At 41.9% G+C, this 17,871-nt stretch overlaps 1 protein-coding gene across 1 annotated transcript in view; it reads right to left on the bottom strand.

Annotated features, from left to right (window-relative positions):
- Nucleotides 1–852: 852 nt before the first annotated feature.
- Nucleotides 853–17,871, bottom strand: part of LOC120519091 (spectrin beta chain, erythrocytic-like) — a 147,161-nt gene continuing 130,142 nt past the window's right edge. Inside the window, exons 50-59 of the mRNA XM_039742188.1 lie at nucleotides 17,202–17,869; nucleotides 16,936–17,007; nucleotides 14,327–14,413; nucleotides 11,386–11,477; nucleotides 10,109–10,285; nucleotides 7,700–7,807; nucleotides 6,894–7,039; nucleotides 6,661–6,741; nucleotides 6,382–6,534; nucleotides 853–1,453 (exon numbers count right to left, since the gene is read on the bottom strand). Coding sequence (XP_039598122.1) covers nucleotides 1,317–1,453; nucleotides 6,382–6,534; nucleotides 6,661–6,741; nucleotides 6,894–7,039; nucleotides 7,700–7,807; nucleotides 10,109–10,285; nucleotides 11,386–11,477; nucleotides 14,327–14,413; nucleotides 16,936–17,007; nucleotides 17,202–17,869 — 1,721 coding nt within the window. The 3' untranslated portion in view covers nucleotides 853–1,316. The remainder of the gene's footprint in view (nucleotides 1,454–6,381; nucleotides 6,535–6,660; nucleotides 6,742–6,893; nucleotides 7,040–7,699; nucleotides 7,808–10,108; nucleotides 10,286–11,385; nucleotides 11,478–14,326; nucleotides 14,414–16,935; nucleotides 17,008–17,201; nucleotides 17,870–17,871) is intronic.

The following is a 17,871-nucleotide window of genomic DNA, read 5'->3' as shown; positions in this document are numbered from 1 at the left end:
AAAGTTTATGAATGGGCAGAAATGTTGAAACGAGAAAGAACAAGTGTAACTGCCAAAGCTCGATCTGGTTGGCCATCAGCATCATGCACACAAATGCCTTCATCAGAGAACACTGATGCATCTCTTAATCCACTGTTGTTGCATATTTGGATACAGGCTATGGGGTCTGCTTGTGCCATGGTGCATGGTGACTTGGAGTACCGTGAAGTTTGTGCGGGATGAGTTACTGATCACAAGCCAACCTTCTTCAGTGAATTTCAGTAGGTTTCACTCCGCGTGTTGTTCAACAATCACCCAGTGGAGCCTCCATGTTCATTTGACCTTGGCTTGAATGAGATTACTGGCAGATCGCTGTGCTGTGTGTGCTCATTACCCATAAGTCATTGTGAACATGCTGCATTGTGTCAGCTTCTCTCTGTTTCAGTACCGGTATAATTTTCTTTTTTTTATTTATCCTCGTATTTTACTCTATATGCTTTTCTTTTTATAATATAGAATAAGTAATAACAGATAGAGTATAAAACATCTGTGCAAAATGCATTATTTCTCTAACTTTTAGGAATACGATTCCCCACATTTCATCGTATGTACTCCTTGAACACCTGCACAACCATCCATGTCACATCCGCTTTCAATTTTCTCTTATTTTATTTTTGTTTGTGTTTGCTTTCTCTCCCTCCCAAGGTTTTTAATTTTTGGCAGCCCCTCTCTGTCCCAGCAGCCCAAGTGAGTGGAGTCTGCCAAGTCCAGAGGGGCATGAAAATGGAGCCAGCCTGGCACATTTTGCGGGGTTCCTTTATAACAATCTTATTGGGCATCACCTGCAAGTCTCTGCTCACGGACAAACAGGAAGTGCGGCCTACTCCTCAAATCACTTATTTTCGAATAAAGCTTTCCCCTTTTAAAATAACATTTTATTTGATTGACACTTTTTACATTAAATTTCAGCACCGGTTTTACTATTTAAATGATTACAGTCCAGGAGGTATAAACCAGCCAGGTCACCTCTTGATTATCTCTTTGATAATTTAAAAAATTTTTGTTTTTCCAGTTTTTGTTTTTTTTTTATCATTTTGAAAAAATATATTCTTAATCAAAAATGAGAAGGGCAGTTAAAAATGTTAAAGACATAAGGAATTCAAATCCAGCACCTTGCTCACAGTAGAGAGCCTTCCTTGGAAAGGAGTCGCTTCGGCTGTTACTCGGAGTGGTGGGAAGTGAAAATGCATGTCACCACAGACAGCGTTCTGGACAATTCAGCTTGTCACCTGCAGGTGGCAGCCCTGAGTTTGCACTCACCACAGGCCTGGCACTCCTCACTTCTTAAACAGCTTCTTGAAAACGCCTTTGTCCTTCTTGCTCTTATCTTTTGGACTGCTCTCTGCTTGACGCCAGTTGGAAAGGCTGGGCTGGAGCGTCGGTTCAGTCTTCTGGTCTCCTGGAGACGTCAGGCCTGGAGGAGCAACCAAAGAAGAGGAGTGTCACATGCTGTGGACAAGTCCCTGGGGATGTGGGAAAGTAAAGCCCCAAAGCATAACAACCAGTCGCTCACAGCACAAGGAAATGTGAGGGATCGGATTTCTGGTAAGGAAAAAGAAATAGAAATGTCTTGCAGTTAACTCTTTCAGGGCTGATGTTGACTTTTGTCGAAATTCAGGGGTAGAGGATGGTAATCAGCAGGTTAGTGTTTTAAAGGATTTAAATGAAAATCTTACTTTAGGTGAATGGGGGGCTAGGACTTTGCACTGTTTGGCTAGAGGATGCTGCTGAGGTGCAGAAGTAATGAGAGAACATCAATCACATGCCCAAATCCTGGGACATGACTGGACGATGCTACTACAGGATAATGACACTGGCTGCTGTAACTGAGGGACGCCATTTAAACGACACAACAGGAGAGCAGAATTCACCATCAAGGGGTGGTGCATGTCGTTTACATGAACAGTAAGTATGACCTCCATATCTATAAAAAACAAATTTCACCCTGCGATGGACTGGCACCCCTTCCAGCTGATTCCTGCCTGCCTAGCGCCCTATGCTTGCTGGTTGGGGCACCATTAGATTCCACCCTGTGATCCTGAACAATATTAGGTGAACTTCAAGAATGGGATGGTATTAAACACAATTTATGTTTATGTGTTCTTCTGCACAGCTTTATTTTCCCACAATTCAGGTGTCTGAGATACAATTCTGGCCAGGCCCTGATAGAGGCAGCTGGAGGCTGAGACGACTGGAATGAAATCCTACAAGTAAGATGAAAGGAGGTGATGGTAGGAGGGAAGGAGTTGGAGTTTAATGCCGGCCCATTATACTAAACATGAAGTGTTTCCACGATGGGCTGCAAGTCATGGACTTTTGAAATAAGAGCCAGGGAAAGCTGGGAAACAAAACTATATTTTAATAAATACATAAAGCTTACGGGATGGCTCCTTGTATGTTTGTTCCTGTGTCATTTAAAAACAGAAAAGCAGCAACAATCCGACTTCAATTAGAATGTTAATGGCAACGCCATGCAGTGGCTGGTGCAGCTCATTTTTGGGTTTCTGTTGTCCAGCATTATGTCTACTCCTTCGTGATGCCAGAAGCTAAATTCAAAACTGATTGGCGGAGGCTGAAAGGCAGCCTGACTGAGTGGCTGCCATTCTAACCCTACATGATAAAGGAGAATCTGCTGATTCCTCTCGTCCCATCAAATTACCAATTCCATTTCAAACAGGCGCACTTCCCTGCAAGTCGGTGTTACACAGCAGCTCATCTCCAGGCAAACTGGGCAGCTCAGATGAGTAGTGAAAAGTAAATGTAATGGTGGCATTTTGAAATAATACCTGGGCACTGCTGGGAAACACAGCTAGCAACTCTTTAAGATTAGAAAATGCGGTGCAGTGAGGGGCGCTGCTCCTGTCCGACTGCACTTGACTGACTACATGAACATCTTACGTGCAAATATCAGGCTGTGCCATCAGATAATGCATGCAAACATTGCTCTACACGATTGTACTTAAATGTTTATACTGCCATGTTGATACAGTATGACTCTTTGTGTAATTTGTATGAATTAGTAACCTGAAAGTTAATCAGAATTCTCCTCATAAAAGCAATAACCAGTGCTTAAAATGCCAGGACGCTACAATGGCCCTTGCTCTCTACCCCAATGGTGGTCTCTAAACTGTTCCTATTCCTGCCCCATTTAGCAAAGACCATCATGTTGTAATTAAGGTCTTGACATCAGTTCATTTTCATGGTTTGTCAAGTCTATAGACCACAACGAAATTCTTATCTGCATGCCCCCCCACACACCAGTGACAATAGTTCAATACTGACAACAGACCGTGACGACAACGTTGGGGGATACATATATGAAACATTCAGTGGTCGATGTGAGCCGCACTTGAGTAGCCTTGTGATTTGTCAATAAAAATCATCCTTAAATCTAGTGGTGCGACTAACATTCTCTTTATAATGTGATGGCTGAAATGTCCGATTGGCTCCTTGAACTTAATAAAGTTATTAAAGTCACCAATATATTAATGCACAGCCATTTAAGCTGAGCCTGCGATGGGCTGGTGCCCCGGGCTAGCTGGGATGGGCTCCAACACCCCTGTGACCCTGTTCAGGACTAGGCAGGTTAGGCAATGACTGACTGACTGACATTTAAGCTAAGCTGCAGTAATAAAATCAGCTAGAAGCTTTAGCGGCTTATGTCTCTAACAATATTTAAAATATCCGGAAAACAATCCAATGGATTTTGTAGCCATCAGAAGTGAAAAACATCCTACTGGGTCAGTACTAGCCCATCACTCTGAAAGTATCGCTTAAGCCACAGCCGTCACGCAGAATTCTGCACTTCAAAGTCTCTATGAGAGAGTTCAGAGTCTGAATGGGCACATTGGCGGAGAATGTGTAAGCAGATAGGCAGTGCTGTGTCTCAGCCAGGTTGTGTTCCCTGATTCATGTGTGTTTTCATTTTCTATATCTGCTCTGTGTACGTTAAAGTATTATTTTTCAGGTATTTACTATATTTATTTACATGTTTTTTGTTATTATTCTTCTTATTTATTAATTACTAGCTCTGTATAATGTGTTCTGTGTCAAGCCCCCCAAGAGGCGGGGCCAGTCTGACATCATAGACGAAGTACCGCCCCCAGCCTATATACAGGGTGGTCCAGATCTAATTATGCAGCTCCAGATCGTCTGGAAGACTTTGATTTATGCGGGGACGATTCCAGTTCAGCGCGAAGACGATTCTTCTTGTCGTCAGTTCATACACTTCTCGATGATCCGGGATTTTTCGGGTGATTTTCTATGTAATAAACTTAATAAGTTATAGCGTAACGAAAATTGCATAATTAGATCTGGACCACCCTATACAGTGGAGATGATGTGTGGAGCCTTCAGTAGCTCATTGTTGCTTCAAAGAGAGCAGCTACTAGTACTGGAGTATTGTTCTCCTGGTTTCTAATTTATTGCTTTTGGCTCTTCCATTTTTTGATTATGTTTATGAGTTGCTAGCTCCAGGTTGATTTGTCTTTTCAAGCAAACCCTTTTTTTTGTTCTTTTTCTTTTGTTAGTTACAGTTCTTGCTTTATAAAGACTGGTATTTGGACTTGTCTCTCAGGCCTGAGGGGCATTGATGTATATTTTTGGTATATCTAGAACATTTAAAGAAGAATTTGTAATTTTTGAAGCCAAGTCCATTTTAGGGCCTGTGTAGGTAGGAAACCTGATTGTAGAATCTGGGGATATGCTGCTAGGGTGAGGCCTGTCTCCAGGCAGGCCAATGATGATTCTGGCTTGGCCTATGGATCTTTCAGAGACTTCTCACCCCTTTGCTATTTTGAGTGCACTCAAATCACATTAGTACCAGGTGCAGAAACTGAGCCAACATCTGCAATATTTCTGTATGTTTGCACATGATGGCACTAAACGGATATCACTGATTGTAATGGGCACCCAAGAGTGCTGTGTCACACTCACCAGGCACCTCAGTGCATACAGGAGCGACGATCGTGTCTTTCTATAGGTCAGCGTTTCCCGATTGGGTGCAACTGGGGGTGAATCCAGAATCCATCGAGGAAGATAAATGAAAAACATTACTTGTACAAAATCTTAATTTATCTATCCATTCCTAATAATTAAATGGGCAGGCTATTTCGTATCAGTGCAATACGCTGCTTGTTAAAACGGATGACTCCTGCTCTTACACGCACTTAGTGCTGCGTGGGTATTATGAACTATCGTATCTGTTCAAGTTCTATTTAAATTTTAAATATAAGTAATTTTTATTTAGTCGACAGAAATATCTTTGGTAGGAATGTAAGTTAAATTTAGTCATCATTGCATACATTTTTTTTCACCATAGAAATTTAAAGACTAAATTTAGTAGGAATGTAAGCTGAGATATTTCTGTCGACTAAATAGAACCTACTTATATTCAAACAAAACTTGAAAAGATATATTTTTTCGAATCTGAACGCGCATTTTAGATCGACTTGACACGCACTACATCAAGCCCACCTGCTATTGTGCTGTCGCCTGCCTGCCTCAATAAGTCTCCCTCGCTTCGCTCTTACTTTTTTACCGTTCGTTTAATCATGGCTAGTCGCGAAAAAATTAGAAGATGGAAGGAGGATTACACTGAGTATGGCTTTACCAAAACAATTATTGATGGCGAATAAAGTATCCATTATTCATAAAGCTTCAATTGGTGATCTGTTTTTCTGCGTTAACCTCATATTTTTTCATACTTCTTCTCAAACCAAGGGGGTGCAAAATCAGCCTCGTCCGTCACAGGGGGTGCGAGGGTAAAATGAATTGGGAAGCGCTGATATAGGTTCATGTCTTATTGCCCCCTTGCTGGATTGCATATGGCTCACTAAACAGAAAAGAGTTAAGTAACTGAGCAGTAATGTGCAATCAGTGCTGAGCGCATTGCCCAAAGTGAATAAGCAGTTATGTGCAACCAGTCTTGTAAAATTTTACTGGGTGACTAAGCCTTAGCACGTGTGCTGCATTGTGTTACACTCCTCCCATTTGTTGGACATAAAGACTTAGCCCATCCATGGGACAAGCCTAGTAGCTGCTCAGATGTTGATTAGCAGCAGTTATCTCTTCACTTCTGATTGATCGTCTTTCATTCTGGGTTATACAGAAGCCAAAGTCTAGCCTGGCAGTGATCAATTCAAGTTATGATATGGCTCTAAATGGGTTATTTAAGATTTGGAGACAATTCAACATTACAGCTCAGCCTTTTATGCCTCTTTCTGATGCCGGTTTGTACAGCCTGAGGACATCTTTGATCGATGGGTGAACTAAAGAACAGTACCAAGAACTCCCACTCTCTCAACGAGACGGTAACACGTAGAAGTTGGTAACATCTGGTACCTGTAGCGCCATGTGTTGCCGTGTCGCTTGTACCAAAAGCATGCACTTCTCCTCCAGCCGGGTACTGATGGATGTTATAGTATGTGTGTGGAGGTTTGGTAGGAGGCTCCTTTGTCACTGCTGTCCCTGTGCTGTCATTCACAATATTCTGCTCTGTTTTTAAAAAAGAAAAAGTCACAGCCAGAGGAACTCGTGACAAAGCACCATTTGTGTGAACCGACACAACCACTTAAATCAAAGTGGCATGCATGATGGAAATGTGAGAAGGCAAAGTCTCACCAGGCACTGCCAGCGGTCGCTCAGGGGCTTTCCTTTTATTGGGAACTGTTCGTGCCATGGTAGATGAGACATCCTGTGGAGCTGCACACACAAAAGACACAAGTAGAAATGGAGTCTTAGCTCAGAAGGAGCTGACATGGAAGGGATAAATAAGTATGGAACATTGAGGGACACCTCTAGATGAAATGCTTACTGTCTCTTTGAAAAATAATAGCATAAAAACAAGGAGCTACCTGCAATGGTGGGCACTCGAAAGACGGTGGAGTTGGGGTGTCTCAGAATGGGAGATGCTTGGGGGCCAAGTCCAGAGTCTTCTTCATTCGCTCCAACCTCTTCTGAACCTTTCTGGATTTGCTTCAGTGTGTGATCTGGTGCAATGCTGAAAAGACAAATGTACAAAGATACTCTGGGAACTACATTTTCTTTTTTTGAGTAAAACTATTAAACATTAGGTAGCTTAAATGTGCATTTTTCTTAGAAATTTGGATAAGCATTTTCAATAAATGGATTAATAGATGTTTCATAGTGCATTATAGTGTAGTCAGATCTGTAATGATGGTGGTTTTATGGAATGAAGTTTCAGGCTAGAAATGCATTTTATGAACCTGCTAAATCTAATAGAAGATGGGGGTTAGGGGGTGTACGACTGGACATGAGCTCAGTAGCATCAAACACCAGGCAGGTACCAATCCTGGACAGGCTGCCATATTCAGGTATAGTCTGCAAGTCTTTAGGATGAATTACCAAGAGAAAATCCATGTGAATCCAGTGAGAACATCTCAACTCTACTCACTGGAAAGACAGGGATGGAAATTAAACCAAATCTCGGATAGAAGAGCGTTAACTATAGGAATCTCAGTTGAGCCAAATGAATAATTAAAAAAATCAAAGTGGACATGGCCAAGAATGGGAACTGGTTGAATCTGAAAACCATGAATGCTCTGCTAAGAGGATGAATACTGCATTAGGCTAGTTTTGGACTCCAAGATTCCCTGTTGCCTTATTTATATATCTGTGAGAGCTTGGAAGGATGATCTACCTTGGAAGGATGTCCTTTGTGCCATTCTGCCTCTCAGGGGGACCTTCTGATTGGGAGGAATGAAGACTGGAGGTCACATCATTTGAAGGGTTTTGCTCTGAGACAGACCTGCAAATACAGGAGGAGGAGAAGAAAAATGGAAAAACATGTTTGCAGTGAGGAGGACCTGGCATGCAAAGTACCACATCCACACTTTCTTCAGTCACCTTTCTAATTAATGATTTGTAGTCATAGACTGGTTTACCCAACAGGAACCTTTACACACCTCTGACCAGGACAGCAGAAACAGCATCTGTAGCTGTAAGACAACATTCACATACTTTTTGCGTACTTTTGTACGATTGCAGATCTACACCAAGCAGTGGGTCACTTCAGAGCTTCAAAATCATCACAAACATCCCAGAATTCATCAGCCGTCACTAGTGACAAGCAAACAAAGTCTTACAAAATTGAATTTGCAGTGAAACTCATTGTTTCACTTCACAAAAATTAGTGAAATTGTGTTTAGCTTCCAGTGAAGCTCATGCCATTCACACTAGCAGAAAGGCGTGTAGCTCCTGTCTGGAAGTGTTTACATGCATTAAGTCTGCATGTGTCCACCTCTCATTTAGAGTTTAAATACAGATCTCTAGTGGGAAAAAATAAAATCACCACAAGGGCGCATATCTTCAATTAGGATAAGATGGTGGCTAGGTAATGGCGAGGGGCTGGCAGTGCTGACGTTCTTGTGGAGAGAGTGGAGTAATAAGCACGATGTGTGTTAATAGGCAGATTTTTAAAAGTCGAGCTGCACTGCTCCTCGGTGAGATGAATGAGATGCATAAATCAAACTGATTTTACTGATGAGGTACAGAACACACACTTTACATGGCTGCAGAAAACAACATTGGTAAACCTAAAAATGTGAATGGCACTTCATGGAGAAGTAATTATTATTTTTCACATAAAAAAACCCTTTAAAATTTGTGAATGGTGAGTGACTTGAGGAGTATAGGTGGGGTGCCAGCTAAGCCAACCTATTAAATGCAATGCAGAAAAAATAACAATGAAAAATCAACAAGTGCTTGATGCCAAACAGAAAAACAGGCACCCTATGCCCATAATAAGCCAAGCTTTGGATTTCAAATGAATTGGCTATGAAGAGCAGGTCCTGTTGGGAACTCCATCCTCTGTTTGAGTCCGTTCAAATTAAGAAGCCTCCTTCCAGGGAGGTCTGGGTTTTATAGACCTTTGACTGGAAGGGGTGGTCCTTTTTGAAGGTGCAATGGGCAGAGTCAGTTGCCCTAACATTTGCTGTCCACTCGGAGCTGCAGATGGAAGAGATGATATTAGCAACAGCGCCCCCTCTCGTGATGGAGTGGTATTGCAAATCTTAGTTGAAACCAGAAGGTGATCCTCTGAACCCCATGTGTGACAAACTACAAAAAAAATTTCCTGTAAAAATTAATTTTAAATGAGTTGTTTGTTTTACAAAACTCTATGAGCATGAAAATTTGTCTGTCTCACTGTATGCAAAAGATACAGTCTGTTGGCAAATTGTTATTCCACGTCTGTGCATTTTAATTGCTTGTTTGTTGCTGTTGTACTGCTTATGATGTCTCATGGATCTACCCAACTGCATATGACTTGGCATATGATGTCATGGAGGCAATATTTTTTCTCATAAAATAGGTTTAACAATATAGAGCGTCTATCAATGTTTTTGCTGTGGTAACAAACCCATATTTTTCTTTTTGACATTGATGTTTGGCAACAAGCTTCCTTTGTTAGACTGACTGACATGTTGTGTTCGGAGCCCAGTCCTTTGTGCCCATTGTGTCCCTTCACCCAAGTCAAGTGTTCTTTGACAGTGCTCAGCAGGAGCTACTTGTGTAGACAGGCACTCACATCTGACCACAGACAGTCACTTGAGCCAAGCAAGTCTTTGCTGGTTTTACAAGAGGTTCACAGGTTTCCAGTTTGAGATTATAATTCCAGATGCTGTAGTTTACTTTATCTTCCTGCCACTACAAAACCAAAGGACCATTCAGAGACACATTTTGTACTTCCAGTTTATTTTTGAGTATGCACTTTTGTACGTCAATCACAGACTGTTCTTTCTTGAGCATGGATTTATATTTCTTATGTTGAATTATTTTTATAGACATAAACTCGCATATAGTTACAAGTTCTCCTGGGTATGTGTCAGTGCTGCATTTTTGTTATTTTTTCTTTCTCCTTTTTTGTACTGGTTGCATCGATTTTGACTGGACTGTTCAGTTTGAACATCTGTAACAGATCTGTAATCTTGTATGCCCAGGAAGGCCTTTTAGGATGATGCCTACACAACACTATTGGCCAAACGCTCGATTAACTCCTACAGGTGCAGGTCCACCTGTCTCATACATTTCCTCGATGTGTTAGCCTTACCGTCTGACAGTTAGTCTCTTGGGGACTTTGGGAGGAAACTCTCCTTGGCCACTTTGGGAACCGTCACCAGAAGTAAGTGTCACTGCAGACTCCAAGTTCCTTTGAAGTTTTAACATCCAGTCATTTAGGAGCTCTTTGCTAGGGGCAGCAAACAGATACTGATCGCCATTTCTTAGTCTGGGGATAAACAGCAGACAACAAATAAGTAAGCAGGGATATGGAATAACTTGAAGGATGTAGTGCACAACTGAGTATCACACAGTATGCAAAATCCTAAGATGACAGAAGAATATGAATCATCCTGAAAAGGTACGAGATATAATAAATTCCTAACCCTAATATAGCAACCACCAGTCCACAGAACTTTACAATTGCAATTACAATTTTAAAATAATAATTTATATTTTCTACTTTTTTGAGCCTTTGAAGGTTACATTTAGGGCCACACAAGGAGGCAGTGGTGATGGCAGAAGAGCTAAACTGTTAGTGGAGGATGTCCTTCATGACAAATGAAGTCTCATGGAGTTCCAGAGTGCTTTAGAGAGGGTATAAGACCACCACTAGCTACAGTCTGAGGGATGATGTGAAGAGTGGGTTCTTCCAGTTCTTCTCTAGAAGAAAAGCTATACTGTACTATGCAGAGCCTAAATACACAGAAGTGGCAGATGAATCCTATTTAAAATATGAATTTGACACAGCAGAATGAGCTTCAGAATCATTGCATAGAAACCAATAAAGCCAATGGTGGGGTCAGCTGTGGAGCTCCAGTGAGTTAGCACCTTGAAGCTCCATTACGATACATTCATTAAATCACATAAACTAGTTTTAAAGACTCCATCCTCTTAAGGAAATTCATTTCTACTCTCGAGTATTAAATGTCCATGCAGCAGCCCCACAGATCCAGTGTTCTGGGGTCGAGTCCTGTGCCTGGGTGCTGTCTGTATGAACCTGCACATTCTTCCGTTGTCTGTGGGTTGTTGTTTATCCATTTGGGTGTATAGGTGTGTGTGTGCGTGAGAAAGAGAGAGTATATTGTCTCTAAGGTACTCTCTTTGGCACCCTGTGTCACTGAATAAATAGATTTGAAAATATTACATTTCCATTCTATTTCAAAATTCAGGTGATTAACTCAAGGCGGGTAGCTTAAAAGCCATATGGCTGCCAATCTTTAAAATGAAACAATGTCAAGTGGATTATAAAACCCGAACCACAGAGACTTCCCAGGACCAAGCGTTACAAGGCAGGGCAGCGGGCCGAACACGGGGAGCGCCACTCACCGGAGTCTGAAGGTGTTTTCCTTGTCCTCCTGGTCCTGTACAATCCCACACCTGGCACCGTCAATGTCAATCCTCCGACATGTGGACAAACCCTGGAAAGAAAAGAATGTGGGGCTTAATGTAATGACTTGGGTAATGTGAAGTGTCCTTTAGTGTGAGAGTCTTGGGCATTAACACCAAAGTCAAAACAGATATTGTTGTGATTGCTACGATCCTTTAATAACATGTAGAGTAGATCAAATGTTAATCTTTATAACCTGAATGGATCAAAAAGGTATAACAAGAAGAAACGTCAAGACAGAGCTGGGGTTGATAGGCCAACATCTTAGAAATCAGTGGTTAAATCATTGGAAAAAGATGAGCCCACAGTCAAAACACATAAGAGTCAAAGACAAAAGTCAGAAAACCTGGCCAAAGAAACTAGTTTCCTCAAACTGAATGCAATGGCTAAAATATTGTTAAATAAACTATTTCTAGAAAATACTCTCATGCAAAACAGTGAAGGGCATTCAAACATGAACAAGCTGCTGCTCTTTGCTCCATTTATGTTCATAGCGGTAAGCCACAGCCACAGCACTTTGGGTTAATCAATGGCAGTTTGTGAAACTGCACTGGTGAAACACCATCTGCTTAGTGAAACCTCGCATAAACACAAATACAAAACACTTCTCACTTGCTTCTCTTTAAATTTTAATCGTTAATTGTTTTCCACTCTCATATTCTACAATGTTGATAACACATGACACACAAAGCTAGCCAATGAATGGTGGGGAGGCGTGTCTTCAATTCAAAAAGATAAATCCATCTGAACTGTCCTGCATTAGAGCATTTTCTGGAAATGGTTAACTTAACAATATTTTAGCTATAATATATGCGTTTGGGACAATGGGAGCATAAGACTGGCTACCTGAAACTTGGATTATACGACATGAGTTAAGTGACTTTTTTTTTATTGGACACTTTGGTATTGTTTATACAGAAGTCCATTGCACCAAGAATTTTCTTATCTTCATTCTCCATGAAAACATTAGACTAAAGATTTTTCACGGCTATCACAATATTCCAGCACATCTTTCCTTTTCTTCTTTGAACACATTCTTGAGGTTACATCTGCAATATTAAATGCAATGTAACTTTTAAAATGATTGAAGAGAGTTAGAGAAAGATCAGAGAAGAGCTTCTAGATTAATCACAAAGTAAATACGAGTATAAAAACATCCTGAGTACAACACCAAGCAAACCATAACCGCTTAAACAGGATTGACAACCTTAATCAAAGAATAAGTGTCTGAGTGTCTGTATGGGGTCTCCATCTGCTTGCTCTGTCTCTGTCTTTTAGTAATAAAATGAATTGCATTTGTCATTCCAACAAATGGCACATCTCAAACATTAACACTGCTTTTACACATCTCACACCAAATGGCATGGATTGCATGGTGCACTGCAAATATGAACACTGAGGTCTCCGTTGATTATTTAGATTTCAACCCATCTTAGATACATCTCAGATAAATCTATAGGATCCAGATCTACTGTAATTATGCAATTGTCATCACGCTATAACTTATTAAGTTTATTATATAGAAAACCACCCGAAAAATCCCAGACCATCGAGAAGTGTGCAAACTGACGACATGAAGAATCATCTTTGCATCAAACTGGAATTGTCCCCGCATAAATCAAAGTCATCCAGATGATCTAGATCTGCATAATTAGATCTGGACCACCCTGTAAGAATATATGTTAGTTATAACCTTAGATGGGATGTACAGTAATTTGTGTGTTCAAATCATGTTGGGAACACAGGAAAGTCAACCATAAAAGCACTGAGCATTTCAGATGTCTCAGCTTGTTTTATGACCTTTGGAAGGAGGGTCCAGAAATGTGTCAGAAAGGACAGACAGAGAATGATAACTGGATATTCTGGGGAATCGACCAAGGAGGGTCAAAAGAGAGGTGACAGGACCACCCCCTCTGGTCATGCGCCCTCCAAAGCGTATAAAGAGGAGCACGAGAAGAAGAAGGACGATGTGGCTATGACCAATGAAAGGGTTAGAACTCTACTTTAGAGGTAGATCATAGAAAAAAGTTACAAGTCCAAAAGAACCCATCAGTGGCTTATTTTAAGATGCTTCTCTTGTAAGTGGAAATAAGAGGACTTACTTTGGTAAGCAAACAAACTCCAATAATGAAAGAATTTATGGTAAATGGCCTGTATTTGATATAGCGCCTACTAGAGTTCAAGAACCCCCCTAGGCGCTTTACAACACAACAGTCATTCACCCATACATTCATACGCTGGTGATGATAAGCTACTATGTAGCCACAGCTGCCCTGGGGCACACTGACAGAGGCGAGGCTGGCGAACACTGGCGCCACCAATCCTTCCGACCACCACCAGCAGGCAAGGTAGGTTAAGTGTCTTGCCCAAGGACACAACAGCTGCATTCTCATGCCGGGAGCCAGGATCGAACCTGCGACCCTTCAATTGCTGGACAACCCGCTCTACCGACTGAGCTACTGCTGCCCTTGAATTTAGAAATTCAAATGATCCAGAAAGGTCTTGTGACTTGGTCCACAACTGTATACAAGTACACGAATATACAGTAGAAGGTTTTCTGGCTTGCTCCAAGGCTGCCAACTCAAAGATGGTACTGGGATGGCACACGACAAAGGTAAAGCCTAACGAGCAGTAAAAGGCACCCAGGCTATTAGAGCACAATTCTGTGTGCCCACAGACAAGATCCTTGAACAACCAAGGATGCCAAAGAAGGCAATGAAGAAATGAGGATGTGAACATGCTGTGTCCCAGGATGTCCCTGCAGTCTGTTTACAATGCAACAGCCTAAGAGACATCCGAGTCTCCCAGCCTCCAAATCCACCTAGGTGGTGTGATATCCATCTAAACTCGATCTCTGTTAGAGTCGCTGGGGTTACTTACTCTCATTGCTTCTTGACGATCCTGGCACAAGAGGAGGCTCTGCTTCTCCAAGACAACAAAGTTCAGGTTCCAAGAGTCAGATGATCCCTACCAAGTAATAAGAAAAAGAAGCCTGAAGAATGGAGAAAGTCGTATTGCTGTGGGGCGACAATGCTCATGGCATCACAAGTAACACTCAGTCACCATTACAAGGTAACTTTCCCATACAGCAGGTTTTCATGAAGATAAAGAAGAAACAATCTATATATATATATATATATATGATTCACTAAGCAGCTGACCATGGCATGCAAGACAGAGACCATGGGATACGCACGACAGAGCCCCGCCCGCCAACTCACAGAGCCCCGCCCACCAACTCTAAGACCATGGGATACGCATGATGGAGCCCCACCCGCCAAGTCTAACCCTCCTCCTGCATCCACCCTCACAAACTGTTTTACACGCTGCATACAGCAATTCCCATCCACGAAAAACATGCTTCTTCTTAGATGGTCCTGCAGGAACAGGGAAAACCTTTGTCTACAAAAACCTGATTCATACCATACTAAGAGCATAGTGTTTTTGTTGGCTTGCCCGCCTGCCCACCCGCCCGCCTGACTGTTACCAGCATTCACCACAATGTACTGGAGTGTAAAACTATCGCAGCTGCTACCTCACAAACTGTCCTTATTCCCCGGATTTCCCTGACCCCAGCAGATTCATATTTGCCTTTTACTTTTACACGCAGACAATTTCCTGTTAGATTAGCCTTTGCAATGACAATTAATAAGGCACAGGGCCAAACCTTTAAAAAGATATGCCTCTATCTGCCAACTCTAAGACCATGGGATACGCACGACAGAGCCCTGCCCGCCAACTCTAACCCTCCTCCCACGTCCACCCTCGCTCTCGAGGAACCAGTTTTCAGTCATGGACAATTGTATGTTGCTCTCTCCAGAGTTCCATCTTTTCATTCACTGACAGTCGTATCCTCAAACCCACCCCTTTTGGACAACTGAGTCTTTCAGGAAGTGTTCACCCATCAATAAATAATTATGCGGCGCATGCTACGCCGTGGGTAGCTTTCCTAGTGCTTTCCTGATGAGCAGGAGCTATATAATGGTACATTGTCTGACTTGGAAGTTAGGCGAGTATTGCAATATATTATTTTGATATGCTGTGTGATACAATGTGTTCTATAAGGCTGTTGTATAAAAATGTGTGTGCGTTGGTTACTTTACTGGTCTGCACTGTGAGGTAATCCGGTAAAGAAGTGGGACCTCCCTTGTATCATCTGTTGTCAGCACCATTATTGAACTTTCAGTTCCTTTTTAAACATTATGGTACTCTGAACTTAACTGATAAAGATATACCTGAACTCATAATGAACTTATCAAAGTGATTACTGTGCTAGAAAAAAGAATGTTTGGGGACTGTTCAAAATGTTAAAAGAAAGGGAATGGCAAGCACCATTGATAACTTCAATGAAAATGTTTAGTAATGGAAATATTACACTTCACTGGAAAGTTCAAGCACCTTATACCAGTTGACAATATCAGACACGTCCAGACAGTGTCGGTGCTGTTCACTCTAATGGGATACAAGAGCATGGATTAGCCTAATTATGACAGAAAAGATGGCTGAATAAAGTGACAATGACATTACGGAGGTGTCACGGCTTCCCCAAAAAATCTTTTATCATCATAGAGTATTTTCTCGTTTACAGACAGACCCAGGAAACGGGGAACAAAGCGGCTCAGCAACATCAGGAGTGGTGACTTCCCAAAGTTGACATGTCTTTAATATTGTGGATGTTGGGGGAACACTAGAATCCAGACATCATGGGGATCAACTTTTGCCCCATCAGAGCCAAACAAGTCCTCAAAAAGCCAACTGAGCCAACCAAGGGAGAGTCATCAGACATTCTCACAACTTAAGCGACTGTGGATGTTGCTACCTTTATGCTTAAGGATGGTCAACAACTCCCTTCTAGTCGTTCTCCTGAGGTAATGATGCCTCATTGTCAAAGGGACATATTTACAGTAAATAAATAAAGCAGGAGGAACAGAGCATGTGTGTATATATAGTCATAATGGCAAGCCTGCTCTGATACAACTGGTATCATGCCATTCCTTGGTATGGAACCATGAGTCCTATATAGAAAAAGTCAAAAAGTCAACGCTGAGAGATGACAGTTGAACTTCATTTCTGGCCTAAGCCCGACCTATGGAGTAAGTTATGGGGAAGAAGAATCTCCTGAACTGGCTTGAGACTTGGGACAGTTGACTCCCCACCTCTAATTGAGGTTGTCATGAAGTAAATAAAGACATTTTATATGAACTTTTTAATAAGGTGGGTGGGAATGTATTATATGCGGGTCTGTGAAATGTTTTGGGGGTGACTGACAATGAGTTGTATAAAAACATGTGTGTGTGTGCTAAGTAAGTTGATGGTCTTTACTATGAGGAAATCCAGTTAAGGTGAAAGATCTTTTTTGTACCCCCTTTTGTTGTTGTGTTATTGAATGCTGTAATAATATCATTCAGTTTTTACATGTTACAGTATGCAGGAAATAACTGATATCATGCCGTTCCTTGGTATGGATCAATTAGTAAAACATGTCATACCTTAGCTTTTCCAGGCAGCCCACTGAATGACACTTGCAGAAACCCTTCCATCTGCCTAGCATCCATATTTACCTAAGGACAAAGTTGGCAAAGAATCAAAAGGTAGACGTTTATCACCATAGTTCTTCCTTCTTCCTAAAGCATTCAACTGTAAACATCAAAACTTGAAAAGATTAAAGTGACCTCAACCAGTAGATGCTGGATGTAACTTTAGGAATCTAAGGAGAAATATCACTCTATATGCTACCCAATAGTCGAGCACTTACCTCTTCTTGCCCTGCTGAAGGAGTAGACTGGTGCTCCTTTGCTGCTCTTAGCGTCCTCATTTGCTGTGAAGGATCATGAATACCTGCAGGATTAGAGTCTGAAGAAGGTTTGGCCTGGAGATTTTCTTTAAGGGTTGTGGGTGATTGTGGGGTGACAGGGTTCATGATGGGGCTAGATCTGTAGACTGTAGACACCGCGGAAACCGGAGAGAGTTTGGTGTTGGCATTTGTAGACGGAGTAGTACCTTGTGGTTGAGCATCTCCAAGTTTGGATCTAGGTTGTCTCGGCATTGGGCTGATGCGGTGTGGGCTCTGGGTTTTGGTGTTAGCTGGCAATTCAGATGGTTCTGGCTTCGTTAGTTTGGGCTTGGGTAAGAGAGGGGGCTTAGTTGGGCTTTTTGGGGACTCTTCCGTTCTCAGAAAAGATGATGTGGTTTGAGCTTTGCCCATTTGCAAGCCCAGCGGTTTTGGGGAGGTAAGACTGGGCTCAGGACTTAAGGGAGACTTCACTGACCGCCTTACTGGGGACAGGATAGTGTCTGCACTGTTCATCTTTCCCTCTTGCATCTGAATCCCTTGCTTAGGCAAGACCGCAGGCTTGTTCTGCTGTGGCCTCTTCTCTGCAGCTCGGAAATTTCTGTCTGATGGCTTTCTCTGCAAGGATGGCACT

Source organism: Polypterus senegalus, chromosome 18 (genome assembly GCF_016835505.1).
Source record: "Polypterus senegalus isolate Bchr_013 chromosome 18, ASM1683550v1, whole genome shotgun sequence".
NCBI classification, from domain to species: Eukaryota; Metazoa; Chordata; class Cladistia; order Polypteriformes; family Polypteridae; genus Polypterus; species Polypterus senegalus.
Note: the sequence above shows the minus strand (reverse complement) of the source record. Positions and strands in the feature narration are given on the sequence as shown.